The sequence below is a fragment of the Lampetra planeri genome, chromosome 30 (assembly GCF_965212315.1).
Source record: "Lampetra planeri chromosome 30, kcLamPlan1.2.h2, whole genome shotgun sequence".
Lineage (NCBI taxonomy): Eukaryota > Metazoa > Chordata > Hyperoartia > Petromyzontiformes > Petromyzontidae > Lampetra > Lampetra planeri.
In genome coordinates, this window is record NC_136136.1 from 6124542 (window position 1) to 6139239 (window position 14698).

A 14698-nucleotide genomic window follows, 5' to 3' on the forward strand; every position below is an offset into this window, starting at 1 on the left:
AAAAAGCAGCAGGGCCGACGGGAGGGCCTGCGGGAGGGCGATCGCCGCCAACGACGGCGCACAACGAGGGCGGCCGGAGGGGCCCGTGCAGAAATAAAATGACAAGTGTGTGTTCGCTCGTCGTGTTAAGGTCGCGCGGGGTTCACAGCGACCGTTCCCGTGAAGGATGTTCACGTGTTTAAACACAAAGCAACCGAAGGAGTTTCTCCAGGGTTCCTCCCCTCCCCCGCCACCACCACCCGCAGCCCGCCCACTGTAGCTGCGCGTTCCAACGCAACGAAGAGAGGACGCGGAGGCCCGATCCGGCCGCCACTAACCCCGGGGGCCCTCGCAACAACCCCCTCCGATGGGGCCGCTGCGCGATTCACAGCCGAGTTTATTTTTTTTTAATCAGTCAGATCGGCGCGTAGGCACACCCCTCCGCAACCCGACACGCGGCCCATTCGTGAAGTTTGCCGCACGAGCACCAGCGGCACGTCGAGCGGCTCGGTAGCAAATCGTTAAACGCGCCGCGAAAACGTTTGCGGGCACGCTCAACATTACCAGGCTGTCCGGGTTCGCCGATCCTCTTCAACCGAAGGCAAGCCAAAGCCATCGCGCCTCCGCCGCCGTGTGCGACGCGTTGGGGAGGAGGAGGGGGGGGCCAGGGGGAGTTACCGGGCCGCGGGTCCGGAGTGCGCGACGGTGATCCGTGCGCCGGCTGCCCGTCCGTGTGCGAGCTGTGACCTGCAAGTGGGAAATGGAGAAAAACGTCAGCCTCATATTCCGAGTTCCGATCGCGTTCAATGGGCACGAAGGTTCTCTTGTTGTTGTTGTTGTTTTGTGTAAATGTACAATTTACGAACAAACCCAAAAAAATATCGGCGCTTACCTGGTTGTGGCCTCGACGAAATCGGTGTCCGCTGACCTGCGGTTCAAAAAGGGTGCGGGGATTCCCGGATTAAACTTGAATCGAGGACACAATTTGCGATTTGTATGTCGTTATTTAGATGTCAAGATACTACAACCGGTCTCTCCGACAGAGGTCAAATTCACCCAAACCGACGACGCGACAAAATCTCGTGATTCCAGGTTGCAATTTGGTTCTCTATTCGACAATTTTCTTATCGTTTTTAGCGTCTCTTTAGTGTTGCTTAATTTTATTATTGTATCCCGTCCCGTGCGGTTTTGTTCACTCCATCAGTCCAACACTGGGAGGACATTTCCATGCAACTTGCACGAACGCAAGCAACCTCTTCTGTCGCGTGCCGTTCGGTGCACGCAGCGTTAACGCAAGCCATTACACTTTTTAAGTGACGGAGTTATACACCGTTACGCAAGACAGATTTGCAAGATAACATTTCGTCAGGATTCCTCTGCACAAAACTGTGGCTGGGACCTGCTGCAAGAACGTTCGTTTCGGTTCTCGTTAGTTCGAACATTGCCACCCTGCGATGTCCTGGAACTGCCACCGCCACTGCCGACGGCCTTGGACTGAGGTCGTCCTGCCAACAGAGCTTTCTTGGCTCAATGGGCCTCACCGGCTGCAATAATAAAGTCGCACTCCGAGTCTATGAGTCCCGATGCAACTCTGTGGATCTCTATGCAGCTCTACGTAACAGCAACGTCCTGCAACTGCTGCCACCGCCCACGGCCTTGGAACGTGATCGTGTTTGCAAAAGAGCTGCTGGGCTCAAAGGGGCCTCACCAGTCGCAACAATAAAAGTCACAGTCCGAGTCTCTGTAGGACTCTGTGTGGATCTCTATCCTCAAGGTTACAGAGTTGAAGTCTGACGTACGTCTCCTCGAAACTTGGTGCTGCCCCATTGCACCCTCACACCCCGACGTCGCACGGCTCGGGCGAATGACAATTCGCGAACGTGAAACGTCTACGAAACTCTCCCTGCAGACCCCGGCAGCTTGTCAACAAACACGGCTCTGGATCGGATCCCCCCCCCCCCAACCCCCCCCCCCCCTCTGATCCCACGCGGCTCCTCGGAATGATCACCCAGCGGCTCGTCAAACGCACGGAGCCTGGTGGGCCCGGCCGAACGAAATTTGTTTACTGGTTTTTTTTTTATTCTTCAATGTAATCTGCTTTAATAAATTCCTGCGAAAATTAATTGTTTAGACCGGCCGGATATGATTTCAATTCACCGTAAAAAGTTGTTGGGATAATCATGAAAAAAAAATTGTCAAAGAAAATAAGTTCATAATATAGGTCTTTTTTTGGGGTTAGACCACGTAAATATAAATGTGTCGACAAACCCGCCACCACCTGACACAGCCAATTAGTAGGGTTTGTCACATAAACAGAACATTCGTTGCTCGTACAGCACACCGGTGTGTTGGAGAGCAAATCCACAACATTGACAATCTGAGCACGACGTTTCACCAGTAATTACAACTGGCATCATCAGGCCTCACGTTCGCACGATCCTGGCATCGTGACAAAGAAAGCAAAACAACACAAAACGTAATTGCGTCCGCTCACTATGATTGAACGCAAATATTCGGACCACCTGTTGGCTTTCCGAGGGCCCTGTTGTGCAACAGGAAACGCAGGGTGATCCATTTATACGAAGGGGTGGGTAGCCAGCACCACGCCCAGACGCCTGTGTCTCCCCAGTGGCGATGTTTACGCACCGCACCGGGTACTCATTTGAGGCTGAGTCGAGCTAGGGGAGGCCCAGGACCGCTTCAGATAATCGCCACTGCTATTGGTGGCCGTGAATGGGAATCGAACTCGGGTCTTTGGGCTCGTATGTAGCGCAGCGCGCTAACCGCCAGACTCGCGCACATGCACGGAACAACCAAACAAAAGCGATGGTAGAGTGTGTTTTTTGTGCTGGCATCGCTGTATATTATTTCTTCACGAAACTCTCAATACATCGCAAAACACGTGCTTGCATCCCAACGGGATGAGGCCGTGATCAATAAAACAAAAGGCCACTTGCGTCCGATTTGGCCACGTCTGCCACTCACCTGCGCCGCCAGGCTGTTGCTGCTGCCTCTGCGTGCCTGGAAGCTGTCCAACGTCCGTCGTCTCGTGGGAGCCTTCATCGAGCGGCGGCAACATCCCAAGACAAATTTCAGCGGCGGTTATTTGGCGTGTCGCGAAACCGGATCCGGTTACGTTCGCTTTTGCGCGCGCGCGCGGCTCGCCATCAGCTGGGAGCTGTGAGCGACGGACACTTCCCCCGAGCCGCCGTGCGAGCGCTCGCGAAGGAAACGCGACGATCGCTCGGAATGAGCGGCGGTGCCATCCGCGCAACGGGCGTACAGGGGCAGCGCTTAGCGCGTAGCTCACGGACGCGGTTTGGCGGTCGTACCGTGCGTTCGTGCCCGAGCGAGCGCCGTACCGCACGACGTCCGGGGAGGGGGGTTGCTCCGAGTCCTGGCAGATGCTTCGGGAGCTCCCGGTCACGTGGAGCGAGCGAAACAACGCGCGGTACGACCCAAAAACACTAAAACGCGCCGGAGAGCCAAGCGGTGGTGTTCGTCTGTGTGGGTGTGCGTGTGGGTGTCTCTCTGAGTGTTTTTGTTTTGTCTGATCCAAACACCTGGTCGAGTGCCTGGCTGGGCAGCTTGGCTGTGCAGGTTCATTGGCTCGTTGAATTCTGCAATGATAAAATAAGCACACACACACACAAAGACAAAGGTTCCCGTATAGCCGTGATTGTAGGGGCAAGTGTTGTCAGCGAGCACCTTGTGATGGCAGGCGCAGCGGACGAAGGGGTGGTGTGGCCGGCAGAGGTGTGGACTCGAGTCATGTGACTTGGACTCGAGTCAGACTCGAGTCATGAATTTGATGACTTGCGACTCGACTTGGACTTGCATAACAATGACTTTGTCCCACCTCTGGTGGCCGGTATTACGTCTGGCCATCTTTGCATCCCCTGGGGCTGATTTCAGGAGGAACAGGTGGAAGGATGGAGAAGGAAGATCACATGGAAGGAAAGAAGGAAGGGACAAGCGGAGAGATGGAAGGAGGAACAGGTGGAAGGAGGAGCAGGTTGAGGGAATGAAAAAAGCAACAAGCAGAGAGATTGAAGGAGGATCGAAATTAATTAGGAATGGGTGGAAGGAGTAACAGGTTGAGGGAATGAAAGAAGCAACAAGCAGAGAGATTGAAGGAGGATCGAATTGAAGGAGGAATGGGTGGAAGGAGGAATAGGTTGAGGGAATGAAAGAAGCAACAAGCAAAGAGATTGAAGTAGGATCCGGTGAAAGGAGGAACAGGCAGAAAGAGTGAACGAGGAACAGGTGGCAGGAGGAAAGGGTGGAAGGAACAACGGGATAGCAGGAGGAACAGGTAGAAGGCGGAGAGGGGGAGAGGCAGAGGGGTGGGGCGAGCACCTGCGGACGAGCGAGGCCGACAACGCCCCAGCGTGTGGTCGTAGTCGTCGCCCTCACTGTCGCACACGCAGAAGAAGGTCCCCTCGACGTTCTCGCACAGCGCCTCGCCGCACACGCCGACCACCAGCTCACACTCGTTCACGTCTGTGTCGCAAACGAAGACGAAGATCATCCCCCCCCCACACCCACCGCGTAGCCTTAACAGACCGCTGGGGCAAGTGGTGTTAGCGAGTGGCGCCTACGAAGGCCGGCAGGTGGTGCGGCCAGCAACGCGCCAGGACGCCTTTGAGCGATGTTTACACACCACACCGAGTGCTCGTTTGGGGCCCGAGTTGACCAAGGGGAGGCCCAGGACCGGTTCAGCTCGCCGGGTGCGATGGGGCCGTCACACGTCACGCGGACGTCCCGTTGCTCCTTGACAGCCCACGGTGGAAGGCTTCAAAGCTTCATAGCTCGTCGGATTCCTTAAGTCTAAATAGAAATTCTGATTCCGAAGGACCCCGCGGTTTCCGCTCCTCGAGCCGTGGAGCTCGTCAGCCGTAAACGTGCGATTCCCGAATAGAGGTTTTTTTGGGTTAGATCGCGTAAATATATAAATGTGTCGTTAAAACCCGCCACCACCCGATACAGCCAACTAGTAAGGGTTGTCACGTGAACAGAACGTGGCCAATTCGTCACTAGTACAACACTAGTGTGTAGTGTATAGTGTAGTGTATAGTGTAGTGTACTAGTACAGCACACCGGTGTGTAGTGTATAGTATAGTGTGTAGTATATAGTGTAGTGTGTTGTGTAGTGTATAGTATAGTATATAGTGTAGTGTATAGTGTAGTATACTAGTACAGCAACACCGGTGTGTTGAAGAGCCAAGCCACAACATTTACAATCTTGAGTACGACGTTTCGCCAGTAGCGCGTCGCGAGTGAGCGATTCACCCCCTCCCCGCCTTAACGAGCGTCACGAAACAAACCGTGGCCTGAGAAACGACTGCGTCAGTGGCCATTCCTCACCTACGCATCCCTTGCCTTCCTCGGCGCTCTGGAAGCCCTGGTCGCACAGGCAGGAGTAGGATCCGTGGGAATTGACGCAGTACTGGTGTGGCCAGCACACCGCGTCAGCATCCTCCTCGCACTCGTCCGCGTCTGTGGAGGCACACAGAGAGCGATCGCCACCGTGAGGCTCTGGGCGTTGAGTCGACCGTCGTCGTGGTGATCGCGGCCGCGACCCCGGCGCGAGCGCGTCGCGAGCGAGCAAGCGAGACAGCGACGCTCGACCGAGTAGTTCAGCGGCGCACCGGCTTCTCCGACTCGCTATTCGCACGTGCCACGAACAAGGCGCGCGCCTAAACGCGTTCTCTCTCCCCGCTGCTGGATACGGACGTGCGTGTGTTGAACTTCTTTCGCACCGTACGTAGACAACCTGCGCTTAATCGGAGGTGCCGGGGGAAGGACAAAAATTATTGAACACAAAAAGCGGTTCTACAGAAATGAGTTTTCAATCCAAATCATTTAGAAGTGCACAGCTCCAGCGGCTTCCTAATAGCAAGGCCTCTCCGCGCCCGCCGTGTGGAAGTCGAGGTGGACGCTCGACCGTATTTGACCGCGCCGCTCGAGGAGCGGGTTGGCAAAGAGGCGCGAGAGCACAGAACACAACCACAATGGATGTTGTCCCACTGCCCTCTGCGTGCCCACAACATAGCCCCACAGAAGCCGACAGCAAGCTGCTTATACTGGTAGGAACCTCCTGGTTACACCAGCCCACAGGGGATTATTGCGTCCGTCGTGCAGGGAGGGGCTGGGTGGGGAGGGAGGGGCTGGGTGGGGAGGGTGGGGCTGGGTGGGAAGGGGAGGGTGGGGAGAGGCTGGGTGGGGAGGGTGGGGAGGGGCTGGGTGGGGAGGGCGGGGAGGGGCTGGGTGGGGGGTGTGAGGGGTGGGGCTGGGTGGGGAGGGGCTGGTCACCCCGTGGTGCCCTTATAAAACTCAACGTTTAACCTACTCACGCCGGCTTGTGCCCGCCCTCACAGTCGGGCATATTTGCGGAATACACCACGCCGCCGATGACCCTGGCCATTGACCGAGCAACCCAACGTTCCTACCAGCTCCCTCCGCAGGAATGTGTTATAGAGGTTCAACCCACGGTGTGAGCGTTGTTACCACTACAGACGGATTCAGGAATATGTTGCTTTCGTTTGATAGCGCTGAGTTGTCTGTCCATACTTCACCACACTGGTCAATGCAGGTTGGTGAAGCTGTGGGGGTACGACGGGGGGGGGGGGGGCGGGACGGGTCCAAATCTCACTCGCCACTGATGGTAGCCGTGGCCGGGATTCACCCTTAAGAGTCACCGCACTCGGTTTTGCCTTCATGCGCTAACCACTGAGCCACTGCTCCCTTATTTGGGAAACTCGGACTGTTTACACAAAGTGCCAGGAATACGTTAGATTTCACTATGGCCTCAACAAACTGTTGAGGAAAGTGCTGTTAGCACGGCACACCAGGGGGTGGTTTGCCAACACCACGCCCGGCCGCCTTTGTCTCCCGAAAGGCGATATTTACACATCGCAACAGGTACTCACTTGAGGCTGAGTCAACCTAGCGGAGGCCCAGAACTGGTTTCAGATAACCGTCACTGGGTGTTGGCCGTGAGCGGGAATCGAACTCGGGTCGCCGGGTTCGGAGCGCAGCGTGGCGCTTAACCGCTACTACGTTACCACAAAGACAAAGATCCCCCGTATAGCCTTAACAGACTGTGGGGGCAAGTTCTGTTAGCGAGCACCTACGAAGGCCGGCACGGCACACGAGGGGGTGGCCAACACCGCGCCCGGCCGCCTTTGTCTCCCTAGCAGCAACGTTTGCACATCGCACCGGGTACTCATTTGAGGCTGAGTCGACCTAGGGGATGCCCAGGACCGGTTTCAGATAATCATCACTGGTGTTGTCCGCGAGCGGCAATCGAACCCGGGTCGCCTGGTTCGTAGCGCAGCGCGCTAACCGCTACACCACCGCTCGCCACACGCAGCACACGCACATTGCGCTCGAATGAGGCCCCCCCCCCCATTCCACCGCGCCCCGTCTCACATCAACTCGCTCGCACGAACGCCGCCGCCGTCGCCGCTCAGTCTCAGAAAGCGTCGACGCGGGGAAGCGGCGCGCGACGACCCAAACAGTCCCAAATCACGAGAACCGCCTGCAACATCGCCCGCCGCGCGCGGGGCACCAGGGGTCAAGTTCACAGACAGCGAGCAACTCCCGGCTCGCGTGCGAGTTCTAGACGGGCCACTCCGACACTGCGCGGAGAGATGGGAGATGGTGCGGGGGTGGGGGGGAGTGTGGAGTCCGTGGTGTTGTTATTGTGGAGAGCCCAGTTTCGCCAAAAAAAATACCGAGTAACTAAACTTTTTTTATGTAGTGATATGAATTGTGGACGAAAACAATAACCGACGATTGGTAAAATGAAAAGACATGTAAACAGACAAGCGACGTGGTGTTGTTGTGGGGAGCCCAGTTTCGCAAAAAAAATACCGAGTAACTAAACTTTTTTTTATGTAGTGAGATGAATTGTGGACGAAAACAAATACCGACGAGTGGTAAAATGAAAAGATATGTAAACAGACAAGCGACGAGAGAGATGCGTGAAGCATTTTCACTTTAATGGTGTTGCTATGTCGTTTATCAGGACGTGAACTTGAGGATGAAATTCGATGAATCCGTATTTTTTTCTCTCTCTCTCTCTCTATAAATCAGGGCTCTCCTTGAGCTGCTTGGGGCCCTGAGCAAAAGGCTGGGGAAGAGGGGGGAGGGGAGGGGAAAGACCGAGGGAATGAGACTCGGGCGGGGGGGGGGCTCACTTTCATCCACCGTTCACCACCGATTCTCCCCGAGGAGGCCGGCAATAAATGCCCACGTGTCCTGAATGTGGCCGAAACCCGCGTGGGATTCCTTCAGTCGTCAGACAGAAAGAGAGAGAGAGCCCTGTGGCTCTCCGCCGGTGCTTCTGCTGCTGCTGCTCCGCATGCCGCGAAAGCGATATCTCTCAGCCTGGACCGCGGGACGATGAAAACAGCCGAAGGCTAGCACGGCATTCAGCAATAAGCCGTTGATTTACTGCTGCCCCACAGCGTGAGATGTATTGTGGTAATAATAATAAAAGTAAATATGCAGCCCCGCAAGTACCTGCTCGTGCCAGCGCTGGAGGGATGGCCTACCACAATGGAGATTGAGAGCGCTCTAGAAAACAACAACAAGGGACGGTTGCGGGAACACAACGTCGGAGGGATGTATACGGGCTCGCTTCAGATGAGACTGCGAAGGTGAAAGGTGGAATGGACAGCTGCAGGGATACTCTCTCCAAGCGCGAGCTGGTCTTCAGTGGAATGGGGTGGGTGAGGTGGGGTGGGGGGGGGCAGCATTTTCCTTGCGGGGTTCTGTCACTCAAACAAAGCTGTAATTACCGCACAATTCAAGCGTGGACTTCACAGCAGGGGTGAAGGATGAGGCGGTGCAGGGTTCGTTGGGAAGGCACATACCGGGAGTTACGTCAATGCAACGACAGACTAAAGCCGGGCACGTGACCGCGCGCCACGCTCGTGCTGGGCTTATCGGGATCTAGCGGCGGAGTAAGCGGTGAGCGCAACGCAAACTCGATTCTTGGTCACCTCGTAATATTTGAACCGGTCCCGGACCTCCACCACCAACCCAAACGTCTCGATGCGAGTCTTACGAGTCTTTGTGCGAGTCTGTGTGTAGCTATGTGAGTTTATGGGTCTTTGTGTGAGTCTTATGGGTCTATGTGTGAGTCTGTGGGTCTCTGAGAGTCTATGGGTGAATTTATGGGTGTTTGTGTGAGTATGGCTCTCTATGTGAGTCTATGGGTCTCTATGTGAGTCTATGGGTCTCTATGTGAGTATGGATCTCTACGTGAGTCTATGGGTTTCTATGTGAGTCTATGGGTATCTGTGTGAGTTTCTGAGTCTCTTAGTGAAGTGCAAACCCATCACTCTCATCAGCAATCATTGCTCACCACGGGATGCTGCAGGAGGTACAAATGTAATCCATCTGGCGACCCCAGATTCCACTTGAATCGCTTCTCCAAACCCAATGACACTCCCTTGCTTTTCAAATGTCATGATCGCGAAAGACAAGCGCGCGTCTGGAATTTAGCTTGGTTGTAGGAACTTGTGGGCAAGAAAGTTGATGTGGAGAGAGTATGAACGTCAGGCATTGCTGACGACGGGGAAATGTCCTGCCAGAACAAATCCTTGAGCGTTCGCGTTCGGGCAAATCCTCGGCAAGCAATGGCACGGTCTCCCCACTCACATTTCGATGAATTGGGGCTCACAATTCATTTTAAGAGATGATTAATTATTATTCTTGCGTTCGGTCTCGTTGGCAAATGTTTCATTTGTACTCTTTGGTTCTTTCGGTAAAGTCACGTAGTTAGGAATAAAATAAAATAAATCACGAAGTTTTTATCGCAACACAAAGCGGTCGTCATCAGGCAAAGGAGTCAGCCTCTAAAGGCAACTGTTTATAAGGGTTTGGGGATGGGGGTGGGCGTTTGGCATTGTTGCTGCATTGGCATTGTTGCTGCTTGGCATTGTTGCTACATTGGCATTGTTGCTGCATTGGCATTGTTGCTACATTGGCATTGTTGCTGCATTGGCATTGTTGCTGCATTGGCAATGTTGCTGCATTGGCATTGCTGCTGCATTGGCATTGTTGCTACATTGGCATTGCTGCTGCATTGGCATTGTTGCTGCATTGGCATTGCTGCTGCATTGGCATTGTTGCTACATTGGCATTGCTGCTGCATTGGCATTGTTGCTGCATTGGCATTGCTGCTGCATTGGCAATGTTGCTGCATTGGCATTGCTGCTGCATTGGCAATGTTGCTGCATTGGCATTGCTGCTGCATTGGCATTGTTGCTACATTGGCATTGCTGCTGCATTGGCATTGTTGCTGCATTGGCATTGTTGCTGCATTGGCATTGTTGCTGCTTGGCATTGTTGCTACATTGGCATTGTTGCTGCTTGGCATTGTTGCTACATTGGCATTGTTGCTGCATTGGCATTGTTGCTACATTGGCATTGTTGCTGCATTGGCATTGTTGCTGCATTGGCAATGTTGCTGCATTGGCATTGCTGCTGCATTGGCATTGTTGCTACATTGGCATTGCTGCTGCATTGGCATTGTTGCTGCATTGGCATTGCTGCTGCATTGGCAATGTTGCTGCATTGGCATTGCTGCTGCATTGGCATTGTTGCTACATTGGCATTGCTGCTGCATTGGCATTGTTGCTGCATTGGCATTGTTGCTGCATTGGCATTGCTGCTGCATTGGCATTGTTGCTGCATTGGCAATGTTGCTGCATTGGCATTGCTGCTGCATTGGCATTGTTGCTGCATTGGCATTGCTGCTGCATTGGCATTGCTGCTGCATTGGCACTCGTGCACCACTCGTGCTTCTGGCGTTGTTGTTGATACACTTGGGCTACGCCCATCCACAAACCTTTATAAACAGTTTGCCTTTAGAGGCTGACTCCTTTGCCTGATGACGACCGCTTATGTTGCGATAGAAACGTCGTGATTTATTTTATTTTATTTCTACCTACGTGACTTTACCGAAAGAACCAAATAGTATGGATTCCTGCAGTCACAAAAGCTTCAAATCAAGATAGTCTCATTTGTATTATTTCCCCTTCTTTTTTTTCCTGGCTGTTTCGGTCCGACCTTCTAACATTGTTCTTATCAAACCCGCCGGGTGTGTAGACATGCTGAACCTCTTTCGCACCGTGCGCATCCAAGCGTGCTCATCCAAGCATCTCGATGCACGCGCCTTGCAAGTTAACGTTCGCACGCGACACGCGCAAAACGCTCACGCGACTCGATCGCGACTCGCGTTTGCGGCGAACGCTCGCCAATGTCGACTTGAACGTCGACGAGTCGGACAAAATCCAAGTTAAAGCGCAATGTGCGCGTGCACGAGCCATCACGGCGAGAGCGGGTTCCGTGCGGACCGCTGTAACCTTACCCGTGCCCTTCTGCTTAGCGCTGCGTCATCGCCGCGACACCCGCGGGACGTCGTCGTCGCCCCCCCCCACGCCCCGCTGCCCCCCCCCCCACCTCCCCCCAGCTGTCAAAACACCGCTTCGACTTGGGGCTCGCTCCGAGTCTGCCCGGTTCATGGGCAGCCAGCCGCGGAGCAAAATATAGACTCCTCCTGTACCCCCCATCCCCCCAAACCACCCCCCCCCCCACCACTATTCCTCCCCTGTGCGGAATGTACATTTTGAAGCCTTACTTAGGCGTGTTGTTGCAGTATGGGACCGGCCTCGGCAGTTGTTCGTGATTGACGTTGTACAAATCGCTTGGCGCTACGAGTCCTTTCGCGGGTCACTTCTGCGCGGTAAAGTGCACACGCCCGTGCATTGTGCTTTTGTGCGCGCGTAAGTACGCACGACGTGGTTACATCTCGTGACCTACACGCCCAGTAAACATTCAGACGCTGGCCCAATGCTGCACCTTTTCCTGGGCACGAAGTTCATCTGCCAGGGGGCTGTCGTAAAGTTTCCGCCGATCGTGTGATTCGATGAGTCGGGCATGATTCAGGATCTCGATTTGATTTAAAAAATCTCTTTCCTCGGAGTCCGGGTGAAATTAGCGGGTCCCTGGTTGCCGCAGAGGTCAGGTGAACGCATCAAAAGCACGTGCGATTGGATTTGAGCGTATGACGAACTTTCCGACGAATCGACGACGCATCGGTGTAATACACACACAGCCCCGTGTCTCCCAAACGGCGCATCAGTAATGGAAACAGTTTGACCATACTTCACCACGCGGGTCAGCGTCGGTTGGTGAAGTGTGGGGGCGGGGCCCCCTGGGATTGACTCAGACAGCACACTGATGTTTGCCGTGGGCCAGGAATCGAACTCAGGTGGCCAGGTTCAGAGCGAGCTAATGCTCCGCTGTCCTGCCGTATTAATAACACTATGTAACACAATTTTTGTTCCTGGGTACTAAGTGTTATTTTTTTATTCCTTATGCCTATAAAGTATAGAAAATGGTTATTATTCCCCACAAAATTTGCTTTTGTGACCAGGACTATATGTGAACGAAAGACACAAATGCACACGTTTTCTCATTGAAAATAGGCAGATTTCAAAATATCAATGTCCTGGTCACAGAAGCAAAGTTTGTGGGGAATAATAGCCATTTCCTGTAATTAGGAAATAACACGTACTACCCAGGAACAACATTTGTTGTTGTTACACATTGTTATACACACTAACCACTGTGCCTTTCTCTCCATCCCTGGATGGATAAGGGGCCTCCCCACACTGCACGCAGTGGGGGTTATTTGACCCATACTTCACCACGCTGCTCGCTACGCATTGGTGAAGGCGGGCAGGCGTAGATGTGAGAGTGTGGAAAGTACGGTACAGAAAACGGATTTTTGTGGAATGCTCTCTGCTGCGCACGACGTAGCACCCCAACACCTCCATACAGCAAACCGTTCGTTATTCGCGAGGTATACGTTCGAGAGATGCTCGTGAACGGCACGTTTCATGGATGATATTGGCCTACGAAATTAATTACCTTAAATAAACACGTAAATAAGCTATTAAATACATGAACGTTATCATAATAACACAGCAGCAACAACATTTGGTTGTTTGCTATAAACAGACGCGATTCGCGGACAGCCAAATTATCGCGGAGAGCAAATTTCGTGCACAACGAGGGAACGCCGCACTGCATGAATACGCGAGGCACACACTGCAGGACAGGCGAGCGCTAAGGCCCCGGGGGAGCCCACAACGGTAACCGGCGAAATGCAACTACGAAACGGGGCAGGGGGGGGGGTGGAGGGAGGGGAGCACGCGACTCGACGGCCCGGCTTTTGGCCTGGAGAAGCAACGGCGAGGGAACACCAAATCCCCCACGCGAGAGCGGCTCGTTTCGGTTTTGTCCTGCGCATGGCATTTTAAACAACGCGAAGGTCACATGGCACGGCGAGTATAAACATTTGCGGAAAAAACGGGAAAAAATGGCTATAAATGAGATAAACAAACAAGATTTTGAGTTTTTTTTCTCGTTCACCGCCGTCGTCGCCATCATCGTCTCTCTCTCTGCGAGCCGACATGAGGCGGGCTGCAACAACGTTCCTCCCCAATGCTCGTACATCATCCGTTCGTGCGTATAAACAGACGTTGGCCATGAGTCAGATTTTGTGGCCTTTTGCGTTCATTTAAGAACAGCCAGATGGCTTAATAGCAGCTTCGTGGGAATATTTTTTTTTAAATAAAACAATAATAAAAAAACGAAGCCCTGAGCTCGACGCGAAACGTGCCACGCTCTTGCTGCAAATCGTGTTTGGCGCAAAGTTTATTCAAACGTCATCCGGTCCAATGATCATTCGCATCCAGACACAACAAACATCTAATTCCCTTCGCGAAAGCTTACCCGTTAAATTTTCTAATTATCCACATATAATTCTGTAAATACTTAACTGCAGTAATTTATAATTATAATATTGAGACCTCTGTAAATCTACTGTTGGATGAGTATCTCCTGCACGTGACGTGTCGGTAAGGGGGGCATTGATTGACCATACTTTCCCACGCGGGTCAGCGCTTGTTGGTGGGGAATTACCGCAGGACTGGTTCAGATATCACTCACTACCGACTGGAGTTAGCCGTGGCCAGGACTCGAACTTGGGTCACCAGGTTCATAGCGCAGTGCACTAACCCACTACTCCGCTGAGCGACCATGTGAATTAGCACATGTACAAATTATTTTGATTACTATCGCTATAATGTGGATCATACCACTTTCACTCGTGATGTGCAATTAAAGATAATTGAACGTGAAGTCCCATTCAAAAGTAATAATATTCCTGCCTTTTATAAACATATATAAATACCGTAAAGAAACTACACTTTTGCTTTTAATATCCCCACCGCTTTTAAATCGTTTGTGCGCAATCCGAGAATTTGTACAAACACCGGAATTTAAAATAACAAGTCGCATTTGATAATATCACCAACACGATAAAACGATAATATTGTCGCATCGAATTAGACGCCCGCTTTATTCAGACGCGAGCGCTCGGAGGGAAGGGTGGGGGGGCCGTGGGGGGGGGGGGCGATGTGGGGGGGGCGGTGTTGGGGGGGTTAACCCATGGCGGGGGGTTTGCTCTCATCGTTTAAGGCCCCTCGTGCTTATTAAAAGCACATGACGCCACCGTCAACTCCCGGCCGTAATCCGCCACACATCTGCGTCGGGTCTCAAAAGCCCCGCACAAAGAGATCCCCCCCCGTCCCCCCCCCCCCGCGTCTTTGAGGTATCAAAGGCTTCCAGACCT

General features: G+C 53.2%; 1 protein-coding gene across 1 annotated transcript in view; it reads right to left on the minus strand.

Moving 5' to 3' along the window:
• The window catches only part of LOC144728859 (latent-transforming growth factor beta-binding protein 1-like), a 108178-nt gene that overhangs the window by 31371 nt on the left and 62109 nt on the right, over positions 1–14698 (minus strand). The window contains exons 26-31 of the mRNA XM_078608550.1: positions 5347–5478; positions 4339–4482; positions 3543–3599; positions 2965–3036; positions 872–907; positions 658–726 (exon numbers count right to left, since the gene is read on the minus strand). Of these exons, the coding sequence (XP_078464676.1) occupies positions 658–726; positions 872–907; positions 2965–3036; positions 3543–3599; positions 4339–4482; positions 5347–5478 (510 nt within the window). The remainder of the gene's footprint in view (positions 1–657; positions 727–871; positions 908–2964; positions 3037–3542; positions 3600–4338; positions 4483–5346; positions 5479–14698) is intronic.